General features: G+C 65.9%; 7 protein-coding genes across 7 annotated transcripts; 5 read left to right on the top strand and 2 right to left on the bottom strand.

Annotated features, from left to right (window-relative positions):
• Positions 1-42: 42 nt before the first annotated feature.
• EMIHUDRAFT_436566 (hypothetical protein) lies at positions 43-955 on the top strand. Its single transcript, XM_005768695.1, has 3 exons — positions 43-248; positions 404-451; positions 543-955. The coding sequence occupies exons 1-3, from the start codon at positions 183-185 to the stop codon at positions 792-794; spliced, it is 366 nt and encodes a 121-aa protein (XP_005768752.1). The 5' UTR covers positions 43-182; the 3' UTR covers positions 795-955.
• A 214-nt stretch (positions 956-1,169) lies between these two features.
• On the top strand, positions 1,170-2,022 carry EMIHUDRAFT_421838 (DNA-directed RNA polymerases II 24 kDa polypeptide; the record flags this gene model as incomplete). The annotated part of the gene is made up of 3 exons (XM_005768694.1): positions 1,170-1,408; positions 1,503-1,727; positions 1,860-2,022. The coding sequence occupies 3 exons, from the start codon at positions 1,170-1,172 to the stop codon at positions 2,020-2,022; spliced, it is 627 nt and encodes a 208-aa protein (XP_005768751.1).
• A 352-nt stretch (positions 2,023-2,374) lies between these two features.
• Positions 2,375-3,742, bottom strand: EMIHUDRAFT_102916 (hypothetical protein; the record flags this gene model as incomplete). Its single annotated transcript, XM_005768693.1, has 3 exons — positions 2,375-2,570; positions 2,648-2,808; positions 3,077-3,742. 3 exons carry the CDS (start codon positions 3,740-3,742, stop codon positions 2,375-2,377), a joined length of 1,023 nt encoding a protein of 340 aa, XP_005768750.1.
• A 2,318-nt stretch (positions 3,743-6,060) lies between these two features.
• On the top strand, positions 6,061-6,450 carry EMIHUDRAFT_451532 (hypothetical protein; the record flags this gene model as incomplete). Its single annotated transcript, XM_005768692.1, has 2 exons — positions 6,061-6,244; positions 6,312-6,450. Coding segments are annotated over 2 exons (323 nt in total), but the record flags the coding sequence as incomplete, so codon positions are not given.
• Positions 6,451-7,308: 858 nt separating this feature from the next.
• EMIHUDRAFT_210675 (hypothetical protein) lies at positions 7,309-12,469 on the top strand (the record flags this gene model as incomplete). The annotated part of the gene is made up of 11 exons (XM_005768691.1): positions 7,309-7,816; positions 7,905-9,349; positions 9,426-9,473; positions 10,283-10,402; positions 10,506-10,733; positions 10,853-10,939; positions 11,103-11,363; positions 11,691-11,790; positions 11,850-11,932; positions 12,093-12,128; positions 12,263-12,469. 11 exons carry the CDS (start codon positions 7,309-7,311, stop codon positions 12,467-12,469), a joined length of 3,123 nt encoding a protein of 1,040 aa, XP_005768748.1.
• Positions 12,470-12,740: 271 nt separating this feature from the next.
• On the bottom strand, positions 12,741-13,858 carry EMIHUDRAFT_210674 (hypothetical protein; the record flags this gene model as incomplete). Its single annotated transcript, XM_005768690.1, has 4 exons — positions 12,741-12,832; positions 13,164-13,207; positions 13,329-13,528; positions 13,643-13,858. The coding sequence occupies 4 exons, from the start codon at positions 13,856-13,858 to the stop codon at positions 12,741-12,743; spliced, it is 552 nt and encodes a 183-aa protein (XP_005768747.1).
• Positions 13,859-14,850: 992 nt separating this feature from the next.
• On the top strand, positions 14,851-17,528 carry EMIHUDRAFT_310913 (hypothetical protein; the record flags this gene model as incomplete). Its single annotated transcript, XM_005768689.1, has 4 exons — positions 14,851-15,324; positions 15,548-15,715; positions 15,886-15,948; positions 16,278-17,528. The coding sequence occupies 4 exons, from the start codon at positions 14,851-14,853 to the stop codon at positions 17,526-17,528; spliced, it is 1,956 nt and encodes a 651-aa protein (XP_005768746.1).
• Between the last annotated feature and the right edge of the window lie 1,535 nt (positions 17,529-19,063).

The following is a 19,063-nucleotide window of genomic DNA, read 5'->3' as shown; positions in this document are numbered from 1 at the left end:
GCTCCTGATGCTTCAGACTCGAGGTTGGTTGTGCAACTCCTGGACGGAGCGACCTCGTTTTCTGCCACAACAACTGGCACTCCAAGGCCAAAGGGTGCACCCCGAACTTTTATGAGCAACCCGGCGCATTCCCACCGCCTCCTCCCTCGCCAACGCCGCCGCCGTTTCTCGCGTCCAGCGCCATGCCGTGCATTACCGCCACGGTCATGCAGCGCAATCCCGACTGCGCTCAAAATCTTGCCTTTCCGGTGCGCCCCTCGCCGCCGCCGCTCTCGCCGCCGCCGCGCTCCAGCTAGCCACGCGAGGCAGCCACAGCCCCACGGCGTGCGGTAGACACTCACGCACTGCACCCTGCTCCCTGGCCCTGCCTCTCGCCCCACGCGCCTCGCCCCGACCCCTGCAGGAATCCCCCTCGACCATCCTCATGTGCACCGACGCCAGCTGCTGGGAGGCGCGCTGACTGTACTGACCGGGCTTCCCCTCCTGCGCCGCCTCCCACCGCTAGTCCAGGCCTCACCCCTACTCCGCGGCCCCGCTCGCAGAAGGCGCTGAAGGGGCCGGCGCCGCCCGTGTGCATGCCCTGCACCACGTTCGGCGTCGGGTTTGTCAACAGCGCGGCTCCCCCAGGCGGTTTCCCCTGGGCGCGCCACGCGCCGCCTTGCTGCGAGAAAGACGTCGGCCGCAGTACCGTCCACCTCGGTGCCTCTGTGGACGCGCACCCTTGCTGCAAGGTCGGCACGAGGAAAGACGGCTCCTGCGTGCCGTGTGGTTCGGTGTGGGACCGGATCGGGTGACGCGTGTGACTTGAAGAAAACACCCGCACCGCGAATAGCCCATCCGCCTGCACGCTCCACGCTCCACGGACCACGCTCCACGCTCCACGCACCACGGACCACGCTGCAGCCACAAAAAGTCGCCAGGTTCTTTTGTTTTTTCAAAATGCAAAGAAGATCAATCACAAAATGCCTTGGGGGCAACAGGACGCGGTACAATGGGGTACACCAAAAGGCACGGGCTACCTGCACGGCGTTCACTCGAACGCCATTGCACATGGCGCGGAGCAGCATCGGGCCCAGGCGAGGAATTCTTTAGCCGGTGGTGCGACGCTCCACGGCGCGCTGGCCAGCGGTCCAGCTTTCCCTGCTACCCCAGTCGGGCAGCCCAAGGTTATGTCGGACACCGTCTATCGGCTGTACCGTGTCCGGCGCACAATCCACCAGATGCTTCGCGACCGCCATTACATGATCGACCAGTCCGACATTGACATGAGCGAGGAGGATTTTGCGCGGTCGTATACGGGCGAGCGCGAGGGGCTGACCATCCAGGCGCAGCGGCGGGACGACCCGACCGACCAGATCTTTGTCTTCTGGCCGACGGACCCGAAGGTTGGCGTCAAGCCAATTAAGCGGTGCGCGGGCGGGGGGACCGGCGGCGCGGCGGCGGCGGTGGCAGCGCCGCCCCGCTTGTGCCGTTTTTTCGACGGGGGTGCCCCCCACGGACAGGTATATGGATCGGATGAACGAGGACGACGTGAAACGGGCCATCCTCGTCGTGCAGCAGAGCCTGACGGCCTTCGCCAAGCAGGCGATCGTCGAGATCTGCGCGCAGGAGGGGACGATCCTCGAGCAGTTCCAGGAGGCGGAGCTGCTGGTCAACATCACGGAGCACGTGCTGGTGCCGATGCACGTGGTGCTCTCGCGCGAGGAGAAGCAGACCCTCCTCAAGAGGTACCGCCTCAAGGAGAACCAGCTCCCGCGCATGCAGGCGCACGCCTCCCGCCTCCCGGCCTCTGCCCTCGCCTCCGCCCCCGCCTCCCGCCTCGCGCCTCCCGCCTCCCGCCTCCGCCACACCAGCCCCAGGCCCGCCCGGCCCGCCGTCGCGCTCGCCTCACGGCCAGCCCTGCCCCCCCAGGTCTCGGACCCGGTCGCCCGCTACTATGGCCTGCAGCGCGGGCAAGTAGTCAAGATCGTGCGGCCGAGTGAGACTGCAGGCAAGTACGTCACCTACAGGCTAGTCTTTTAGAGAGGGGCGCGGGCTCGTATCACGAAAGGGGGGGGGGGGTTGGCGCCGAGCCGCGGGTCGACACATTGTTGTCATGAGGGGGAGCAGCGGCTTGCGCTGCGGCATGTACACCGCGAAGCTCTACTGATGTCTCGATATACGCATGTGTGTTGACGACGCAAAAATAAGACGTACTGTGTAATCAGCGCGTGCTCCACGCCCCACCGTGGCGCGTGGGCGTGGGGCGCGCGCGGCGGGCCGCCGCCACGCCCCGACACACCGCCGCGAGCGCGACCGCGCAGGGTCCAGGGACCGCTCCGCCCAGCGCCCACCTCCCCCCGCGCACACATACTTACAGTCACGGCTCTCGGGATCATGGTACCGCACGCAAGCACACGAGAAGCTCGGGCGTCAGCTCGGCCTCCCGTTTCTCGTCTCGCCTAGCTCTATGCCTCTTTCCGCTTGTCCTGCTGGGCATCGATGTGTTCCAAGCCGCCGTCATTCCGACGAGGCAGAGCAGGCTCGAGCCGAGCGCCGGCGCGGTGGCGCCGAGCCGTTCGTAGAGCTGCCTGTTCAGAGACGGGGTCTGCGTGTCGGGCCAGCGGAGAGCGCCGGGCCTCTATGGCAGAGCGGGTTGCCCCGACACCGCCGGCATGAGCACGCCGGCGAGAGCGACCAAGCAGAGTCGCCGATGCCGAGCAGCGATCCGCGGCACTCCGCGGGGCACGCCTCGCCGAGGAGAGCGGTGAGCAACGTGAGCACGCAGCCCACCCCGAGCGTGATTGGCAGGAAGCAGCAGACGAAGACCTGCCGCAGCGGAGGTCGCGGGTGGGCGCGCAGGAGAGGGAGACCTGACGCCTTGGGGGCGGGCGGCGACCGCGTGGCTTGCCGCGGAGGAGGCGGCGAGGGAGCGAGAGGAGGCTGTCAACGCCAGACCCAGCCGGCCCTGTGGGCAGAGGCAGACCGAGGTGTGGGCGGGAGCGGGAGGTGAGGCCGTGCCAGTGGGGCAAGCAGCGACCTTGAGAGAAGAGGGGAAGGTGGACGGGAGGTGAGAGGGAGGTCAGGCGGCGCACACCAGCGCGATCAAGCCGAGCGCGGCGTGCAGCAGCCTCCGCCGGCTCAGCCGCTGCTGCTGCACGAGACTCGGGACGAGCAGCAGGTTCGAGACGCCAAATTCCCACCCCACGAGCGCAAGCAGGTAGCCTTGCTCTAGCGAGGTGTACCCGAACCGCTGGGCCGTGACGGCCGCGGCGGGGTCGACGTGAGGTAGACAAGCTGCGACGAGGAGAATATTGGCCGTCGCGCAGAGGGAGGCAAGCCCGAGTGGCGCAGTCAAGCCTCCGGTGCTCAACCTACCTCCGATGGCATTACCAACCGAGAAGCCGAGCCCGAGGGCGCCGAACGTCTGGCCCACCGCCGCGGCCGCAGTGCCGTGTCGCGTCGCGAGCAGCTTCACCGGCGGCTGGAGCGACCCTTTGGCCACCTCAGCCAGCACACGGCCGGTGCAGGGAAGCCATAGGCCGCTCCCGCGCAGCAGGTAGCATAGAGTGGAGCAGACAGAGAGCAATGTAGACATGAGCATCGCACGCTTTGGGCCATGACGGTCCGCGACCGCGCCAAACGCTATGCTGAAGCCGCAGGCGTTGCACAAGCTCTGCAGTGTACCGTATAGCGCTGGCCCGAGCTGCTGGCTCTTCAATTGAGACGGAAGGAGCGGCTGCAGTAGCGCGCCACTCAACATCGCCAGGCCGTTCAACCGCCATGAGAGTGCGCAACATATGCCAAAGGGCTCGTCGGGCCAGGTCTCGACGAGCGACCCGGGCCAGGTCGCTCCGAGAAGTTCGCTCCTCCAGGTCGCTCCGAGAAGCTCGCTCGCGAGCGAGCTTCTCGGAGCGACCCTCGACGATGCGCGCGAACGACGCGCGTCCCTTCGTTTTCAACTCAGAGGTTCACGAGCGTTGAACTCCGCCACATTTTTACGACGCGGTCGCCCTCTGGCGGGCTCTGCCACGCGATGGCACCCTCCAGCACACTCGGCCTCAATCGGTCAAACTCTGTTACAGTGAAGGAGTGCAGCAGAGTGTGGTTGAGTGCAGGTGGGAATCAAATAGTCGTCCGGTTGCGCACACAGTCAGCACACGAACTCGGCCACACTCGGTCACACCCAGAGAATCCGTTGGGACGGAAGCCAGAGCGCTGCAGCGCTCTCCCACAGGCAAGCAAACTCTGCCGCACTCAGCCGCACTCAGCCGCAATCTGCTGCACTTTGCTGCACTCTGCTGCACTCTGCTGCACTCTGCTGCACTCTGCTGCACTCTGCTGCACTCTGCTGCACTCTGCTGCACTCGGCCAGTCAGTGGCGTGGCAGCACACACAATCCACCGGCACGGTAGCACTGAGCCACCGCACGGAGGCGCGGGCCGCGTCTCCCCGCCAGCCCTCTTGTTCGAGTCTCGCACCCACCGTGCCGGCGGCCCGGCGGCCGCCGCGCCTGCCGCCTCCTTCCTGAATGCACAGCCCCCGGTTCGCGCCGGGCCGTTCTCCGCGACCAGTCAGAGCAGCCTGTCCTACTCGGTCACGCGACGACAGCGGCACGCGAGCGCGGCCCTCGCCACGGCCGCGCCACAACAAGAGCTGGCCAAAGGCTGCGCGGCAGCGGCGAGACGCACATCGCAGCGGCCGAGGCAGCGCGCACCCGCCGAGCGTAGACTGCCTACACGCAGGCCGTGCATGTGAGCTCTCCAACGTACGCGCCGTGCGGCACGACCAAAGACCGACGCCTATCCGGCGAGACAAAAGAGCACCGACGGCGACGCCGCACATCCGTGTAGGTGTTTAGGTGCACGTCGGCCTCTCGTGCCGTGCGCAGGAAGAGAGAGGCGCTGCCAGAAGCTCGCGCGGGCGAAGTGGTAGAAAGATCGTTGGGGAGCGCCAGGCCAGAAAGCCCGACAGCCGTCGAGCGCTCGGCCGGCGCATAAAAAAAGAAAAACTGTTCGCCTAAATACTAGTGGGCACAGAAGGAGGGGTGTGGCTTGCCACGTTGGCGGATACGCACCTAGGCGAGAAGGAAATGCGCGAAGTGATAGAGTACCTAGAGACGATGGGGATAGAGGCGTGCGGGACCCCAGCCTACAATGACCCGGCCTCGCGCGCGCTCAAAGCGGGGGTGTTGATTGTGTGGGACCCAGACCACCTGCAAGCAAAGAGAGACGGGAAGGGTGAGGTGGCCATGGAAGAGGTGGTGAGAGGTCGCGTCGTGAAAGTGGAGATGGAGGACGCGGCAAGCGGACTGGAGTGGACACAGATAGGAGTCTACATGCCAGTGAGGGGACGGGCTAAGATAAAGGTGGCGGCGAGGGGAGGAACGGACGACACAGAAACAAAGGACCCAGCGCAAGACGCGTGGGAGAGCCTAAGGGACGAGCTAGACAGAATCGACGGGGAGTACATGATCGGTGGAGACTTCAACGCCGAGACGGAGGCCTTCCTACGAAGCAGAGGTAGAAAGGAACGGACTCTCTCAGACAAGATGTTCAACAGCATGCTGACCGAAGTGGGGCGAGACCTGAGAGCGATGGCGAACGACGCAACGTACCGGGCGGGCACGCAAATTGACAACTGGATAGTCACCGAGGGCTGGATAGATGAGCGGTCCCGGACGACGCATCGACAAGAGGCGCTTCAATCGCGCTCATGAGAATGTGGTGCGCTACGTGAAGCGGCATCAGCTCTTCGCCCAGGGGCGGGCCTTCACGCATAGCGTTGAGGAGCTTGCCACAGTCATGAAGATGGTTGGCCACGTGAGCGCCCTGGAGCTGCGCCGCTTCCAGCGGTTTCGCTCGTTTGGGCCGTGGCCCCACTAGTAAATAAATATAAAACGGACATCCCAAGCTAGGCCTAGGGCTGGGGTTGAGGACAGACACGTCCCCACCTTTGCAGGATTTTTGCAAGGGCGAGGGAGGGGGGGGGGGGGGGGGGCGCATCGCGGCGTGGAGAGGGCTGGGCACAGGGCCCACTAGTATTTAGGTGAAGAGTTTTTCTTTTTTTATGCGCCGGCCGAGCGCTCGACGGCTGTCGGGCTTTCTGGCCTGGCGCTCCCCAACGATCTTTCTACCACTTCGCCCGCGCGAGCTTCTGGCAGCGCCTCTCTCTTCCTGCGCACGGCACGAGAGGCCGACGTGCACCTAAACACCTACACGGATGTGCGGCGTCGCCGTCGGTGCTCTTTTGTCTCGCCGGATAGGCGTCGGTCTTTGGTCGTGCCGCACGGCGCGTACGTTGGAGAGCTCACATGCACGGCCTGCGTGTAGGCAGTCTACGCTCGGCGGGTGCGCGCTGCCTCGGCCGCTGCGATGTGCGTCTCGCCGCTGCCGCGCAGCCTTTGGCCAGCTCTTGTTGTGGCGCGGCCGTGGCGAGGGCCGCGCTCGCGTGCCGCTGTCGTCGCGTGACCGAGTAGGACAGGCTGCTCTGACTGGTCGCGGAGAACGGCCCGGCGCGAACCGGGGGCTGTGCATTCAGGAAGGAGGCGGCAGGCGCGGCGGCCGCCGGGCCGCCGGCACGGTGGGTGCGAGACTCGAACAAGAGGGCTGGCGGGGAGACGCGGCCCGCGCCCCGTGCGGTGGCTCGATGGCCTGCTGCGCCCGGCGGCTCCATCCGTGCTGTGTGGTCCAGGACTATCCGCCAGACTCAGCCGCACTCAGCCGCACTCAGCCGCACTCTGCTGCACTCTGCTGCACTCTGCTGCACTCTGCTGCACTCTGCTGCACTCTGCTGCACTCTGCTGCTATCTTCCGCCCTCAGTAATACTCGGCCACAGTCGGGCACAGTCGGCCGTGCTCATGAACACTCTTCAATGCCGAACGAAGGCACCCTCTGACTCCACGGACTCTGCCACACTCAGTCACATCGAGTGCCAGGTGGGAAGGGCTCATCTCGGGGTCGGGGTGCGTGGTAGAGTGTGGCCGAGTGTGGCCGTGCCGAGGTTGGCCTTGTTTACACTCTGCTACAGTCAAGCACGATCAGCCGCCCTCGGTTACACTCTTTCTGGCTACGCCGCTATCTGCCCACCTCGGCAGCTGGGTAGAGTTCAACTCTCGTGAACCTCTCAGAAGTTCGGCACCCTAACACCGCCGACGACGACCAGCCTGGCGCGCTCCCCGCTCCGACGGGGGGCCGACATCGAGGATTGCCCGTCAAAAAAATTCGTCCTCGGCTCTCTCGAGGTCTCGAGTGTCGAGAGATACACAAAAGCGCCAATGTCGGCGGTGCGGTCGCGTCCAAAGGCAAAACGCCAGAACGCGACCGCCCATGCTACTAGCGCCACAACTGCCGCTGCCGCGGCCGCTGGGCTGCGTGGTGGACTGCGAGTGCGGGCCATTGCCTCCGCTCCGGCCGTGCAGTCCGGTGGCCACGACTCACCTGGGTCCGGTGCAGGGTGTGCAGGACCGAGTGCTGCAGCCAACGATCCGCAAATGGCTTGGCGTGCCGTTCGCCGCGCCGCCGACGCAGGATCTGCGCTTTGCCGCTCCACGCGATCCTGGCGCGTGGACCGAGCCAAAGTTTACGACCAAGCACGGCCGTTCGACGTGCTTCCAGTTCAAGGTCATCGACGGGCGGCTGGGCCTCAAGCCGATCGGTGCGCTCGCTCTCAACATGAGCTTGTCGGTGGGGTCGGAGGACTGCCTCTACTTGGACATCTACGTGCCTGCGAGCTGCACCTCGGAGAAGCCGTGCGCTGTGATGCAGTGGATATACGGCGGCGGCTGGATGATGGGCGCGCCCCACGCCGCGCCGCCCAGAGCCGCCCCTCCTGTACGTATCCAGCCGCCCTAATTCCGAGGCCGCTCTCTCACGCCGCACGTATCCAGCCGCCCTAATTCCGAGGCCGCTCTCTCACGCCGCAGGGGACAAGTATGAATATGGCATGTACGATGCGACCAGGCTGGCGACGTCCCAGGGGGTGGTTGTGATAATGGCCAACTACCGATTGCACGCGGCGGGCTGGCTCGCGCTCGATGAGATTGACGTGGGCAACCTCGGGCTCGCTGACCAGACCCTCGCGCTGCAGTGGACGCAGCGGAACATCCTCCACTTTGGGGGCGACCCCGACCGTGTGACCATCTTTGGAGAGTCGGCCGGCGGGATGAGCGTGTGCCAGCACCTCGTCTCGCCGAGGAGCAACGGCCTCTTCTCACGCGCCATCATGCAGAGCGGCGCATGCGACACGCGGATGTACTACGACACGGCCGAGGACGCGCGCGCCTTTGGGAGGCGGTACGCGGCGGCGCTCGGCTGCGAGGACGCGTCGACGCGGCTATGCTGCCTGCGGGAGCTTCCCATCGACAAGGTGGTCAAGTCGTACCTGGACTTTGTGATCCAGTGGCCCTTCCCCGACTCGCTCTCGACCGGCGCCGACTCGTTTGTTCCCTATTTGGAGCGCGGCGGCGCCTTTGGGCAGTTCATGCCCTTCAAGGCGAACATCGATGGCCAGCAGCTCCCCGACATGCCGCTGGCCCTCATCCGGCGAGGGAGGGTCAACAGGTCGCCAAGAGGTGACAGGGTGCAGGTGATCATGGGGACGAACCTGTGCGAGGGTTGCATCGACGTCCTCTCCGCCAGCTACCTCGACAAGGGCCGTGCGACCATGCCGCTCACGCAGACGGGGTACGACCGGCTTCTTACCTACATGGCTGCGTACGAGGAGGGCTGGGAGAGCCACGCTCCCTTGCGCCAGCGCGCGGCTCGCGCGGTGCGGCGCATCAACGAGGCGTACCCGGTCGGCAGGTACGAGACGGGCTGGCCGGGGCTCAACATCTCGGGCGGCCTCGACCCGCGCGGCGCGCACAACCGCCGGCTTGCCGACTTCTTCACCCACGCGCAGATGGGCTGCAGCACGCGCCGGGCGCTGCGCGCGCTGCAGGCGCATGGCCACGCTACCTACTGGTACCAGTATGCGTACCGCGCCGCGTCGCCGATCAACGCACTCGTGCTCGCGTGCGACGCGAACCATGTGGTCGGGGTCGACTACCTCGACCAGGGCTGCACGGTGTCGCATGGCGTGGAGCTGCCGATCCTCTTCGGTACGTGGGCGCTGCCCGGCGTGCTCGCGCCGCGGGACCACGTGATGACGGCGACGATGCAGACGTACTGGGCCAACTTTGCAAAGCACGGCAGCCCAAACGGCGCCGAGTCCGACGCGGTGCGATGGCCGATGTACGAGCCGAACGTGAGCCCATACGTCGCGCTCGACGTGCCCGTGTCGGTGCACGCGGACGACGTGATGAAATGCGATTTTTGGGACTCGCTGGGCGAACGCGGGGAAGCGGGCAGGCAGGCGCCCCCGACGCCGGTGTAACCCGATGGCTTCGCTCTTCCGTCCGGCTTTTTGAGGACTCCTGGACGATGGGCGGCCCTGTGGCTGACAGGCGCGGATAGAGGCGAAGACGACCAGGCCGGGGCTAACAGCGGCACGGGTCCCCTCTCCGGAACGGTCGTGCTGGGCCGCGGCGCACTCACCGGCCCGGAGGTATGGTACCCTCACAGGGCGAATCTCGAGGCTGCGAATCTCGAGGTCGTTGGCTGAGATCTACGACATGGCAGCCCCATCCTAACCCATCCTTCCTCGCTCATTACTTGCCGATGACGACTCGAGGCAGCAACGGCTGCGGGTGAGATTGTTGTGTTTTTGTTTTGCGCGTGCATGTGTGAGAGAGATTTTAGCAATACCAAACAACTCTAACACTCACACATCATTTGGGGCCTGGAGTTTTGTGTGTTTTGCATGCGGTTGAGACTTCGGTTTTTGGGGATGTGTTCCGACGAAATGACCGATGTACTTCTTGTGTAACTTGCGTGAATGCGTCGGCCGGGGTTGTGAATGCGTGGCCATTTGGGCTGATCCTGGGGCACTCGGAGTACCAACTCGTTTCTCTTGGGGGAGCGAACCTCGGCGCCTGCCACATCTCTGCACCCCCCAACAATGGCCGCCGAGGGCCTCCCCACCTCGGGAGCAGCGGCTAAGCCCAGCCGCGGGGCACGCGCTCTCCGCCTCGCGCCCGTGCTCGCCCTGCTCGTCTGCGCTGGACTCTTCTACGCGCGCCCGGCAGAGCCGCCGCCGTCCGACATCAAGCTGGCGATTGGCAAGCCTTTTGTGCAGGCGCGGCGCTCCCGGCACGGAGCGAACTAGCCTCTCCCCCTCCCTCCCCCCTCCCCCCCCCCTCCTTTCTATCGGCGTCCACCTTCTCAACATGAGTCTCGCCCCCATCCCCTCGCCACGGCCCAGGGCATTATCGCACTTTTCGAGATGAAGGTCGACCAGATCCGCTTGCAGCAGCCCGAGTCGCAGTGGACCCACTTCGCCGTCGGGATGTACGTCTTCGACCTCCTGATCGACATCCACATGGTGCCCGGCTCCATTCCCGTGCCCAGCCGCAGCTTCTCTCTCCTCGCCGACTCCGCGCGTGTCGGCGGCTCACCGCGCACCCCTTCCCACCACCCACGCACAGGAGCTGCTCTTCTTCGGCGCGCAGGCTACGCTTGGCTCGGCGGAGATCAATCTCTTTTTCCGAGGGGAGCGCTTCGGCACCCTCTCCTCCCGACCCTGCCCGCTCGGCGGCGGCGGCAAGATCAGGACGCAGATGGCGGGCCAACTGGTGGTGGACGACGTGGCCGTTTTCAAGAAGATCGCCCGCGCGGTGGTGCACGAGGACGAGTTCACCGTCGAGCTCTACGCGGTGATCTTGGGGAGTCACTCTCGAGATGGCTAGTCAGAGGAATGTGACGGGCGCGCCTGGCCGCCTAGGTGTTGGCGGTCGAGCTTCGCGGCACAGACCACGGGTGTACTCTCCGCAAGGATATGTGCCAGACAGTTGGCACGCTGCGCATCCCGGGCGTGACCTTCGCAAAGTCGGTCGTGCTCCACGGCGCGCAAGGCTTCAACGTCGAGATGGGCGCCCTCAAGCTCACCGACCTTCCCGCGACCGAGCCGGCCGGCAAGGCGCTACCTACGCTCCCCACTGAAACCTCTTACACCCTCCCCTCCCCCTCCCTCGCCTCCCTATATGTGTATGAGAGCCCTCCCCGCCCACCTTCCTCTGACAAAGGCGCTCATCTCGGTCGACGCGCGTGTGACGAACCCGTCCACCTTTGTGCTGAAAGACCTCGACGTCTTCTCGATCGACATCTATACCGACGACTCGTGGCCAAAGACGGAGCGGCCCGCGGCCGAGTCGCTCGGCGTCAAGTTCGCGGAGGTCAACACCGAGGCCGATTTCGAGCTCGGGCGCGGCCAGTCGGATTGGTTTCAGGTGCAGGGCTTCCTCTCGGTGCCGGAGCGGGAGTACGACCTCGTCAAGACCGCCGACGTGCGCCCAGCGGCTTCATCTCCCCACACAAGCACACCACACCGCGCGGCACGAGACCCCCCCCCCCTCAGAGCGTGTGTTCTGACACGACTGGCTGCAGGTCCTCAACCACTTCCTCACGTCCCGGCCGACGCCGCTCATCGCCTCCATCGTCGGATCGTCGCAGCCCTTCTTCAACGCCGCCGCCACGGGCGCCGCCCCGCCGCCCCTCTCCGCCTGCCCTTCCTATACGTCACTTCCGACGTCGCCTCCCTCAGTCCTCCCTGGACCCGGTCGTCGCCCGCAGGCACCGCCCTACGCGCCTTCCTGCCCGGCATGACGGACAAGTTCGGCGGCTGCACAAACATCGTCGTGCGCGCCTACATCGACCTCGACATCCCCGTCGCGGTCGCCTCCCTCCTCAACCCGTTGTCGGGCACGACGCTGCGTGCCTGAGCTGTACGTTGCTCGGAGGGGCGCCTCTACCCACGGCCCACGCGTCGGTAGGCACCACGCTGCACCAGTACCTGTACGTCGCCCTCTCCAACCCCTTCGACGCGACCCTCTACGTCTTCGGCCTCGAGGCGGAGGTCTTGTACAAGGACGTCCACGTGGGGCAGGCACAGCACCGCGAGGACAGCGAGATCGAGTCTTGTGCGAGAGAGTTCTTGCCCCCAGCCCTTGGCCCGCGTGACAGCCCGCGCCGCCTCCGCACTACCGCCCAGTGACTATTACTTGTCCGTGCGGCAGGTCTCGCTGCCGCAGCTCTCGCTCGAGCAGGCCATCGTGCTGCCGCCCTCCGAGAACGGCTTCCTCACGCCAAACGCGCGCGCCTCGCGCCCCCCCCCCCCCCCCTCTTCGCCTGCCCGCATGGCGTGCGCATGACGTCCCGTACCTCCCCCCTCCCTCTGTTGCCGCAGGCCTACCCGATCGAGCTCCACGCCACCCAGCTGCCATCCCTCCTCCAGCTGCTCCACGACATCGCCCCCAAGCCCGCCGGCAAGGGCGTCGCCTACGTCGACCTCAACGCGCGCATCCACGCCCGCGTCGGGGGCGCCGAGCCCATCCTCGTCTACAAGCAGGTCAACGTCTCGGCGCAGCTCAAGCAGTTCTCGGGCCTCCCATAGCGGCAGTGGGCGGCAAATTAGCGCGCGGCGGTGGCCCCGCTGCTTTCGCCCAGAATTTAGCGCGGCCGCCCGCGGCGGGAGGGGTCACACTGGAGAGGCAGAGGGGGAGCGAGGCCGGCGCGATGAGCCGGCGGAAGTGGCAAGCTAGTGTGGGGTGGCAGCGGTAGAGCTAGAGGTACAGTGAAGAGAGAGGACTGGGTCCCTGCCGCCCTGGGGCGTGGGGGTGGCAAAAATGAGCCGGCGTCGCTATTTAGGGCTTTAGCGCCCGTCTCTACGTCAGTAACTCTATACACAAGTCTACAGCTGCCAAGGCGCCTTGTAGCGCCACCCGCCACTGCTGCGTGCTGGCGTCTGGCGGCTTGGCTGTCAAGGAGACGTGGGTGCGATTAATTTGTGTCTCTGTGTGCGAGCGCAGCTTGTGTGATGTGTGTTGTGAAACAGCAGCGCCGCCCCCGCATGGCCGCCGCCAGCAATGCCGCCGCCAGCCGCCGCACCCAGCCGCCGCCGCCAGCTGCGCCAGCGCACTGCAGCGACCTCTTCTGCCCAGGCGCCGCCGCCACGAGTGTCACCGCCGCGAGTGCCGCCGCCGTCAGCGTCGCCATGGCCGCCGGCGCCGCCGCCGCCACACAGGCGGGCGAGAGAGGAGCTCCATAAGTGTGTGTGGTGGTTGCTAGCGGGGAGTGGTTTCCTGTACCGAGTAAGTCGCGGTATTTTTTCGAATAGCAAACGCGCATATGCCTGCAGCGCATCTTTAAGATGAAATTAAAGCATCACCGATGTTGCTGCACCTGCAGCTCTCAGTGTCTCTGTGTGCGAGCGCAGCTTGTGAAACAAGCCCTTAAGATAAAAAAAGCATCACCGATGTTGAAGCACGAGCAACAGCCGCTGCCGATGCCCCATTTTGAGACCCAGCGACGCCAGCTCTGCCAGCAACGCCTGTGGCTCCTCCCTACTCCAAGCCGCGAGGGCGCTGGCGCTCGCCGCGTCGCCTCTCGCCCGCAGCGCCGCTGCGAGCTGAGGCCAAACCTCTGCGCTTCCGAGCGTCTCCCGCAGGAGCGCCTCCGCGTCTGCGTCGGCCGGCGACGACGGCTCGGGCGCGGCCGCCGGCGCCGGCTCGGCTGGCGGCTTCGCGGCCGGGCCGCCGAGCGTCTTTGCCAGGGCCGCTAGCATCACGGCCGAGGAGGAGCGCGCCTCCTCGCGCCGCATGTCGTAGAACGCGTGGATCTCTGCCGACTCAAGCCCTCGCGGCCGCGGCAGCTCGACGCCTCCCGACTCAAAGTAGGCGCGCGCCTCGGACTCGATCCACGCCACCGCCTCGGCCGGCAGCTCGAGGTCGTCCGCGAGGCACTCGGACTGCAGCTCGCGAAGCCGCTCGAGCGTGAGTGGCATATTGTGGCTGAACCTTGGAAAGAATTTTACTTTTCGGAGAAATTTCGCGGCTTTAGGAAGGTAGGTCACCAGCGCGGTGTGTGTGGGGTGGACGCGGGACAGGAGATGACGGCACGCTGGAGCGACACAGACACAAAAACTCAAAGTTCTTTTTAGAAAGAAAGAATTTTAGGAGAAAAGAAAGGAGTGGTTCAATTTTGCGCGGGAGAGCTCTTCGCGCTTAAAAAGAAAGAAAGAAAACAGACAACCCAAGGGAGGGATGGGAGGACGGCGCCACGCCGCCACCACACAGGGATTTTAAGGAGAGGGGTGTGGTGCGCTAGCCGTCGCCCACCCTTGGGCGTCCGCCTCTTCCTATCTCTCTTCGCATTCTCTCTCCGATTCTCGCTGCAACCTTCGTGCCACCTCGCGGTCGCCCCCTTCTCGTCGTGCTCTCCCTTGTCGCTTCTTCCTCTGTCGCGTCGCTCTCCTCTGCCTCGTTCTGCGACGCCGCCGCCGCCTGCCGGTCCCTTGTTCTCGCGGCTTCTTTCGCCTTTCGTCGCAGCTCCGCCCTCCTTGCTGCATATCCTGGCCCCTCGAGTCTATCGAGCTCTCCTCGAGCAAGGACGAGTCTTCTGACGCCCACCGCTATCATTTGCCGCCCAGTCATATGCTCATATCATTGCTCAGGACCTCAGGCAGGTCCACTCTCTCTTCGAACACTTGCGCCTTCACGGATGATGCCGGCGCTGGGGTCCCCTTCAGGTGCATCGTAACAGCTGACAACGGGATTTCCACTGGTTCGTCCTCGCGCTTTGCAAACCGCAAACATTTTTTTCGGCGCTGTTCATAAGGATTCTTGGCGCGAAACACTGGCGCGAAGCTGCAAAGATATGCAGTCGGACGCGGCTCCTGCTGGAGACAACACGTACGACGAGGACGGCGAGAAGCTTGGCGCCTTCCTGCAGGACTACACCGAGGAGGATGAGGTGGGAAACCCGCTGCGGAAGTACATGAAGGTGCTGGAGCAGGTCGCCAACCGTGAGGCGAGGCGCGTCGACATCGAGCTCGACGATGTGGCGGAGCACATGGGCGAGGAGATGGCGGAGAAGGTCCGCCGCAACACGCTGCGCTACAAGGAGATCATCGCGTGCGCCATCGACAATGTGCTTCCCGCGCCGACCGCCGCCGCCGCCGACCGCGACGTCTTTGACGTCCTGATGGAGGAGCGTACCCGGGCGGCGGCGGCGGCTGCGAGCGACGCGGTGGGAGGCGTGGACCCCAACAACAAGGTCCCGGCCGAGCTGACGCGGCGGTACCAGGTCTTCGTCCTGCCGCGCGTCAAGGACAAGTCGGTGCCGCTGCGGCAGGTCAAGGCGAAGCACATCGGCTCGCTGCTGACGCTCAAGGGCATCGTGACGCGCGTGACGGAGGTGAAGCCGCAGATGAAGGTGGCGACGTACACGTGCGAGCAGGACGGCACCGAGGTGTACCAGCTCGTCCACGGCACCACCTTCATGCCGCAGACCAACTGGAACGGCATGACGCTCCACCTCCAGGCGCACGAACCGCCTCTCGGCCCAGCCCCGCCGCCCAAGCCCTGGCCGGGCCCCACTGGCCCCACGACCCCGCGCGCACCTCCCCCCCCACCGCCCCTCCCGTGCCGCGCCACGCCGACACCGACCGCCCCCTCGCGCCGCGCGCCGCCAGACGCGCGGCTCCAAGTTCGAAAAGTTCCAGGAGGTCAAGATCCAGGAGGAGCCCGACCAGGTGCCGCAGGGCCACGTGCCGCGCGCGATGACGGTCCACCTGTACGGGGACATGACGCGCCAGTGCGCGGCGGGGGACACGCTCACCATCTCGGGCGTCTTCCTCCCCGTCCCCTCCTCCGGCTTCCGCCAGCTCAAGGCGCGCCTCGCCCCCTCCGCTTCCGCCCCGGCCGCCAAGCCACCTCCGCCGAGGCTTTCGCTCGCCGCTTCCCCGTCTCGCCGCCCATTGCTCGACCCGCGCGACTGAACCGCCGCGCGTCCCGCCGCCCGACCGCACAGGCGGGCCTCATCACCAACACCTTCCTCGAGGCCATGAGCGTCGAGAAGCACAAGAAGTCCTCCGTCGACTTCACGCCGACCGCGGAGATGCAGGCGCGCGCGGCTCCGCGCAGTAGGGGAGGCGGCCGGAGAGGGGAGGAGGGCGGGAGCCGCCCGCACGCTGCCGCTCGCTCTCCCTGCCGCACTGCCTGCCTCTCGCCCACCCCGCGCCTCTCGCCCACCCCGCGCCTCTCGCCCACCCCGCGCCTCTCGCCCACCCCGCGCCTCTCGCCCACCCCGCGCCTCTCGCCCACCCCGCGCCTCTCGCCCCACCCCGCGCCTCTCGCCCCACCCCGCGCCTCTCGCCCCACCCCGCGCCTCTCGCCCCACCCCGCGCCTCTCGCCCACCGCAGGAGGAGCTCGACGAGCTCGCCGAGGAGCCCGAGGTCTACTCCAAGCTCGCCCAGTCGATCGCGCCCGAGATCTTCGGCCACGACGACGTCAAGAAGGCGCTCCTGCTCCTCATGGTCGGCGGCGCGACGCGGAAGATGTCGGACGGCATGCGGATCCGCGGCGACGTCAACATCTGCCTGATGGGCGACCCTGGCGTCGCAAAGTCGCAGCTGCTCAAGTACATCGCGAACACGGCGCCGCGCGCCGTCTACACGACGGGCAAGGGCTCCTCCGGCGTCGGCCTCACCGCCGCCGTCGTGCGCGACACTGTGACGGGCGATCTGGTCCTCGAGGGCGGCGCGCTCGTGCTGGCCGATATGGGCATCTGCTGCATCGACGAGTTTGACAAGATGGAGGAGGGCGACCGGACAGCCATCCATGAGGTGATGGAGCAGCAGACTGTCTCGATCGCAAAGGCGGGCATCACCACCACCCTCAACGCGCGCACCTCCGTCCTCGCCGCCGCCAACCCGGCCTTTTCGCGCTACAACACCAACCGCTCCGTCGAGGAGAACATCAACCTGCCCGCCGCGCTCCTCTCGCGCTTCGACCTGCTCTGGCTGATCCTCGACCGGCCGTCGCACGCCAACGACAAGCGGCTCGCCGAGCACGTCACCTACGTCCACCGCTTCTCCACCCACCCCGCCCTCGAGTTCGACCCCGTCTCGCCGCAGCTGATGCGCGCATACATCGCAGACATTACAAAGATCGAGCCCTCCGTGCCGCCGGAGCTGGCCGCCTACGTGGTGGACGAGTACGTCGCGATGAGGCAGGACGCCGCTGAGAACGTCGAGAACGGCTACGGCTTCACCTCGGCGCGCACGCTGCTCGCGATCCTGCGCCTCTCGCAAGCGCTCGCGCGGCTGCGGCGAAGCGGGACCGTCAGCCGCGACGACGTGGTGGAGGCGCGGCGCCTCATGTCGCTCTCCAAGTCGTCGGTGCTGCAGGTGGGCGACGACGACCGCGACAAGGCCAAGCAGCGCGGCGATGCCGTCTCACAGGTCTACCGCATCATCCGCGAGCACTGCGACAAGTCCAAGGCGCCCGCCGTTGCGATCGCCGAGATCCTGCCGAAGGTGCTCTCGCGCGGCCTCACGCAGGAGGCACTCGACGAGTGCCTCAGGGAGTACGCGGAGCTCGACGTGTGGCAGCTCGCCGGCAACGGCACGATCATCCGCTTTGTCGATGCCGGCGACGACGACGACGCGTAGCTGCCGAGCAGAGCTAGTAGCGCCCCCTTTTGTGCGTGGGGCGGTTTATCGCGTTTTGTGGGCGACGGTGCCGCTCTCTGTGTACACATGTGGAGTCCCCGTGGAAAAGGCATGAAAGTTGAAGGTTACGTTAACGACTGGGCGGTTACAGGTTACAACGTGCAAGCACCAAGCAGCTCCTCGCTCTTGGGCTACCCTGTTTTTGGTTCTCGTGGGACAAAGCGTTATGGCCCTGCGACACCGCGCACACACCCCTTCCGTACCATGCGGAATCGACCCTATCCAGTGCTCAAGTGCTCAACAAAACTCTCTCGCACAACACCGGCACGGGACTGGTGCGCACTGGCACAAAAAGGAGTCCCCGACTATCTAGAGTCCGCTCTCATTAACTCGGGTATTTCGGACGCGTCCCTGGACGGACGCATCATGGTTGGACCTCCCACTCCGTCGGCAGTCGCGCGTTACCTGCCCCACCCAACCCCTGCGCCTCCATACACGGAGGGCGAGCTAAAAGTACGTACACGGAGAAAGGGAGAGGGAGGTGAAGTACAAAACGGCTACAACATGGCCAAGCCCCTTTGCCTCACCAGCAATGTGTTCAAGGACCCGCATCTCAACTTTGCATTTGGAGGCACCGCCGATTTTCGCGGCCGCCACGGCGTGCTCTACAACTTTCTGTCTGCGCCGGGCCTTTCAGTCAACATCAAGACGGAGGAGGCGATCTTCAAGATCCACGACGGCGCGCTCACGGTGAACGGCTCATTTTTGACAGAGGCGCACGTGGTCGTGCGAGTCGGTGCAGTGGGCGGGCATGCCGGGCACAAGGCGACCGCCTCGTTCTGGTCGACCGAGCTGAACGAGCACAACTGGGGCTTTCAGGTGGTGAACGGAAGCTGCGGCGGTCGCCCCTTCAAATTCGGTAAACACGGGGGGAAGAAGTGCTTCGAGCTCACCATGGCAATGGAGCACTCTTCCGCCTACTTCGCCCTGCCGGATTGGACCGTGACCGTCCACGGAATGCGCTCTGTTCCAAACGACCTGGACTGGGTCGCGGGGCCCCGCCATCGGCTGGACATCAGCTTCGCCAGCCGCGGCTCGCTCGCCCGCTCCAAGCCACACGGACTTATAGGCCAGTCGTTTGCCACCCCGGGCCTGGTTAGGAACGGCAAGGTCGACGAGTACCCGTGGGAGGGTTCCTTCACCACAAGCGCAATGGCCGAGGGCGCCATCGAGGGAGTGGCGTCGCGGTACGAGGTGGCCTCGCCGTTCGCGACATCCTTCGCTTTTGGGCGCTTCGACGCGGCAGCTGTTAATGTCGATCCCTCTCCGAAGCACGAGGCCTCGGGCGTCATCGACGCCTCCTCCGTCGAGCGCGTCTCAGCGCCGGCGCTAGCCGCAGAGCGGCGCCGGCTCTCCGAGGCTCCGTGCCCGCCACCGTCGCCAGCGGCGGTCGCCGCCTCCCCGCCGCCAGTGGCAGTCGCCGCTTCCCCGCCGCCAGTGGCAGTCGCCGCCTCCCCGCCGCCAGTGGCGGTCGC

The sequence above is a fragment of the Emiliania huxleyi genome (genome assembly GCF_000372725.1).
Source record: "Emiliania huxleyi CCMP1516 unplaced genomic scaffold EMIHUscaffold_45, whole genome shotgun sequence".
Classification (NCBI taxonomy): Eukaryota; Haptophyta; order Isochrysidales; family Noelaerhabdaceae; genus Emiliania; species Emiliania huxleyi.
Note: the sequence above shows the minus strand (reverse complement) of the source record. Positions and strands in the feature narration are given on the sequence as shown.

What these genes read in the sequence shown, in the direction of transcription:
- EMIHUDRAFT_436566 (XM_005768695.1), top strand. Translation starts at nt 183, where the DNA reads ATGCCGTGCATTACCGCCACGGTCATGCAGCGCAATCCCGACTGCGCT. An exon ending in CTCAAAATCTTGCCTTTCCG is followed by an intron (nt 249 to 403) that starts GTGCGCCCCTCG and finishes CGACCCCTGCAG; the next exon opens with GAATCCCCCTCGACCATCCT. An exon ending in CCGACGCCAGCTGCTGGGAG is followed by an intron (nt 452 to 542) that starts GCGCGCTGACTG and finishes CCCCGCTCGCAG; the next exon opens with AAGGCGCTGAAGGGGCCGGC.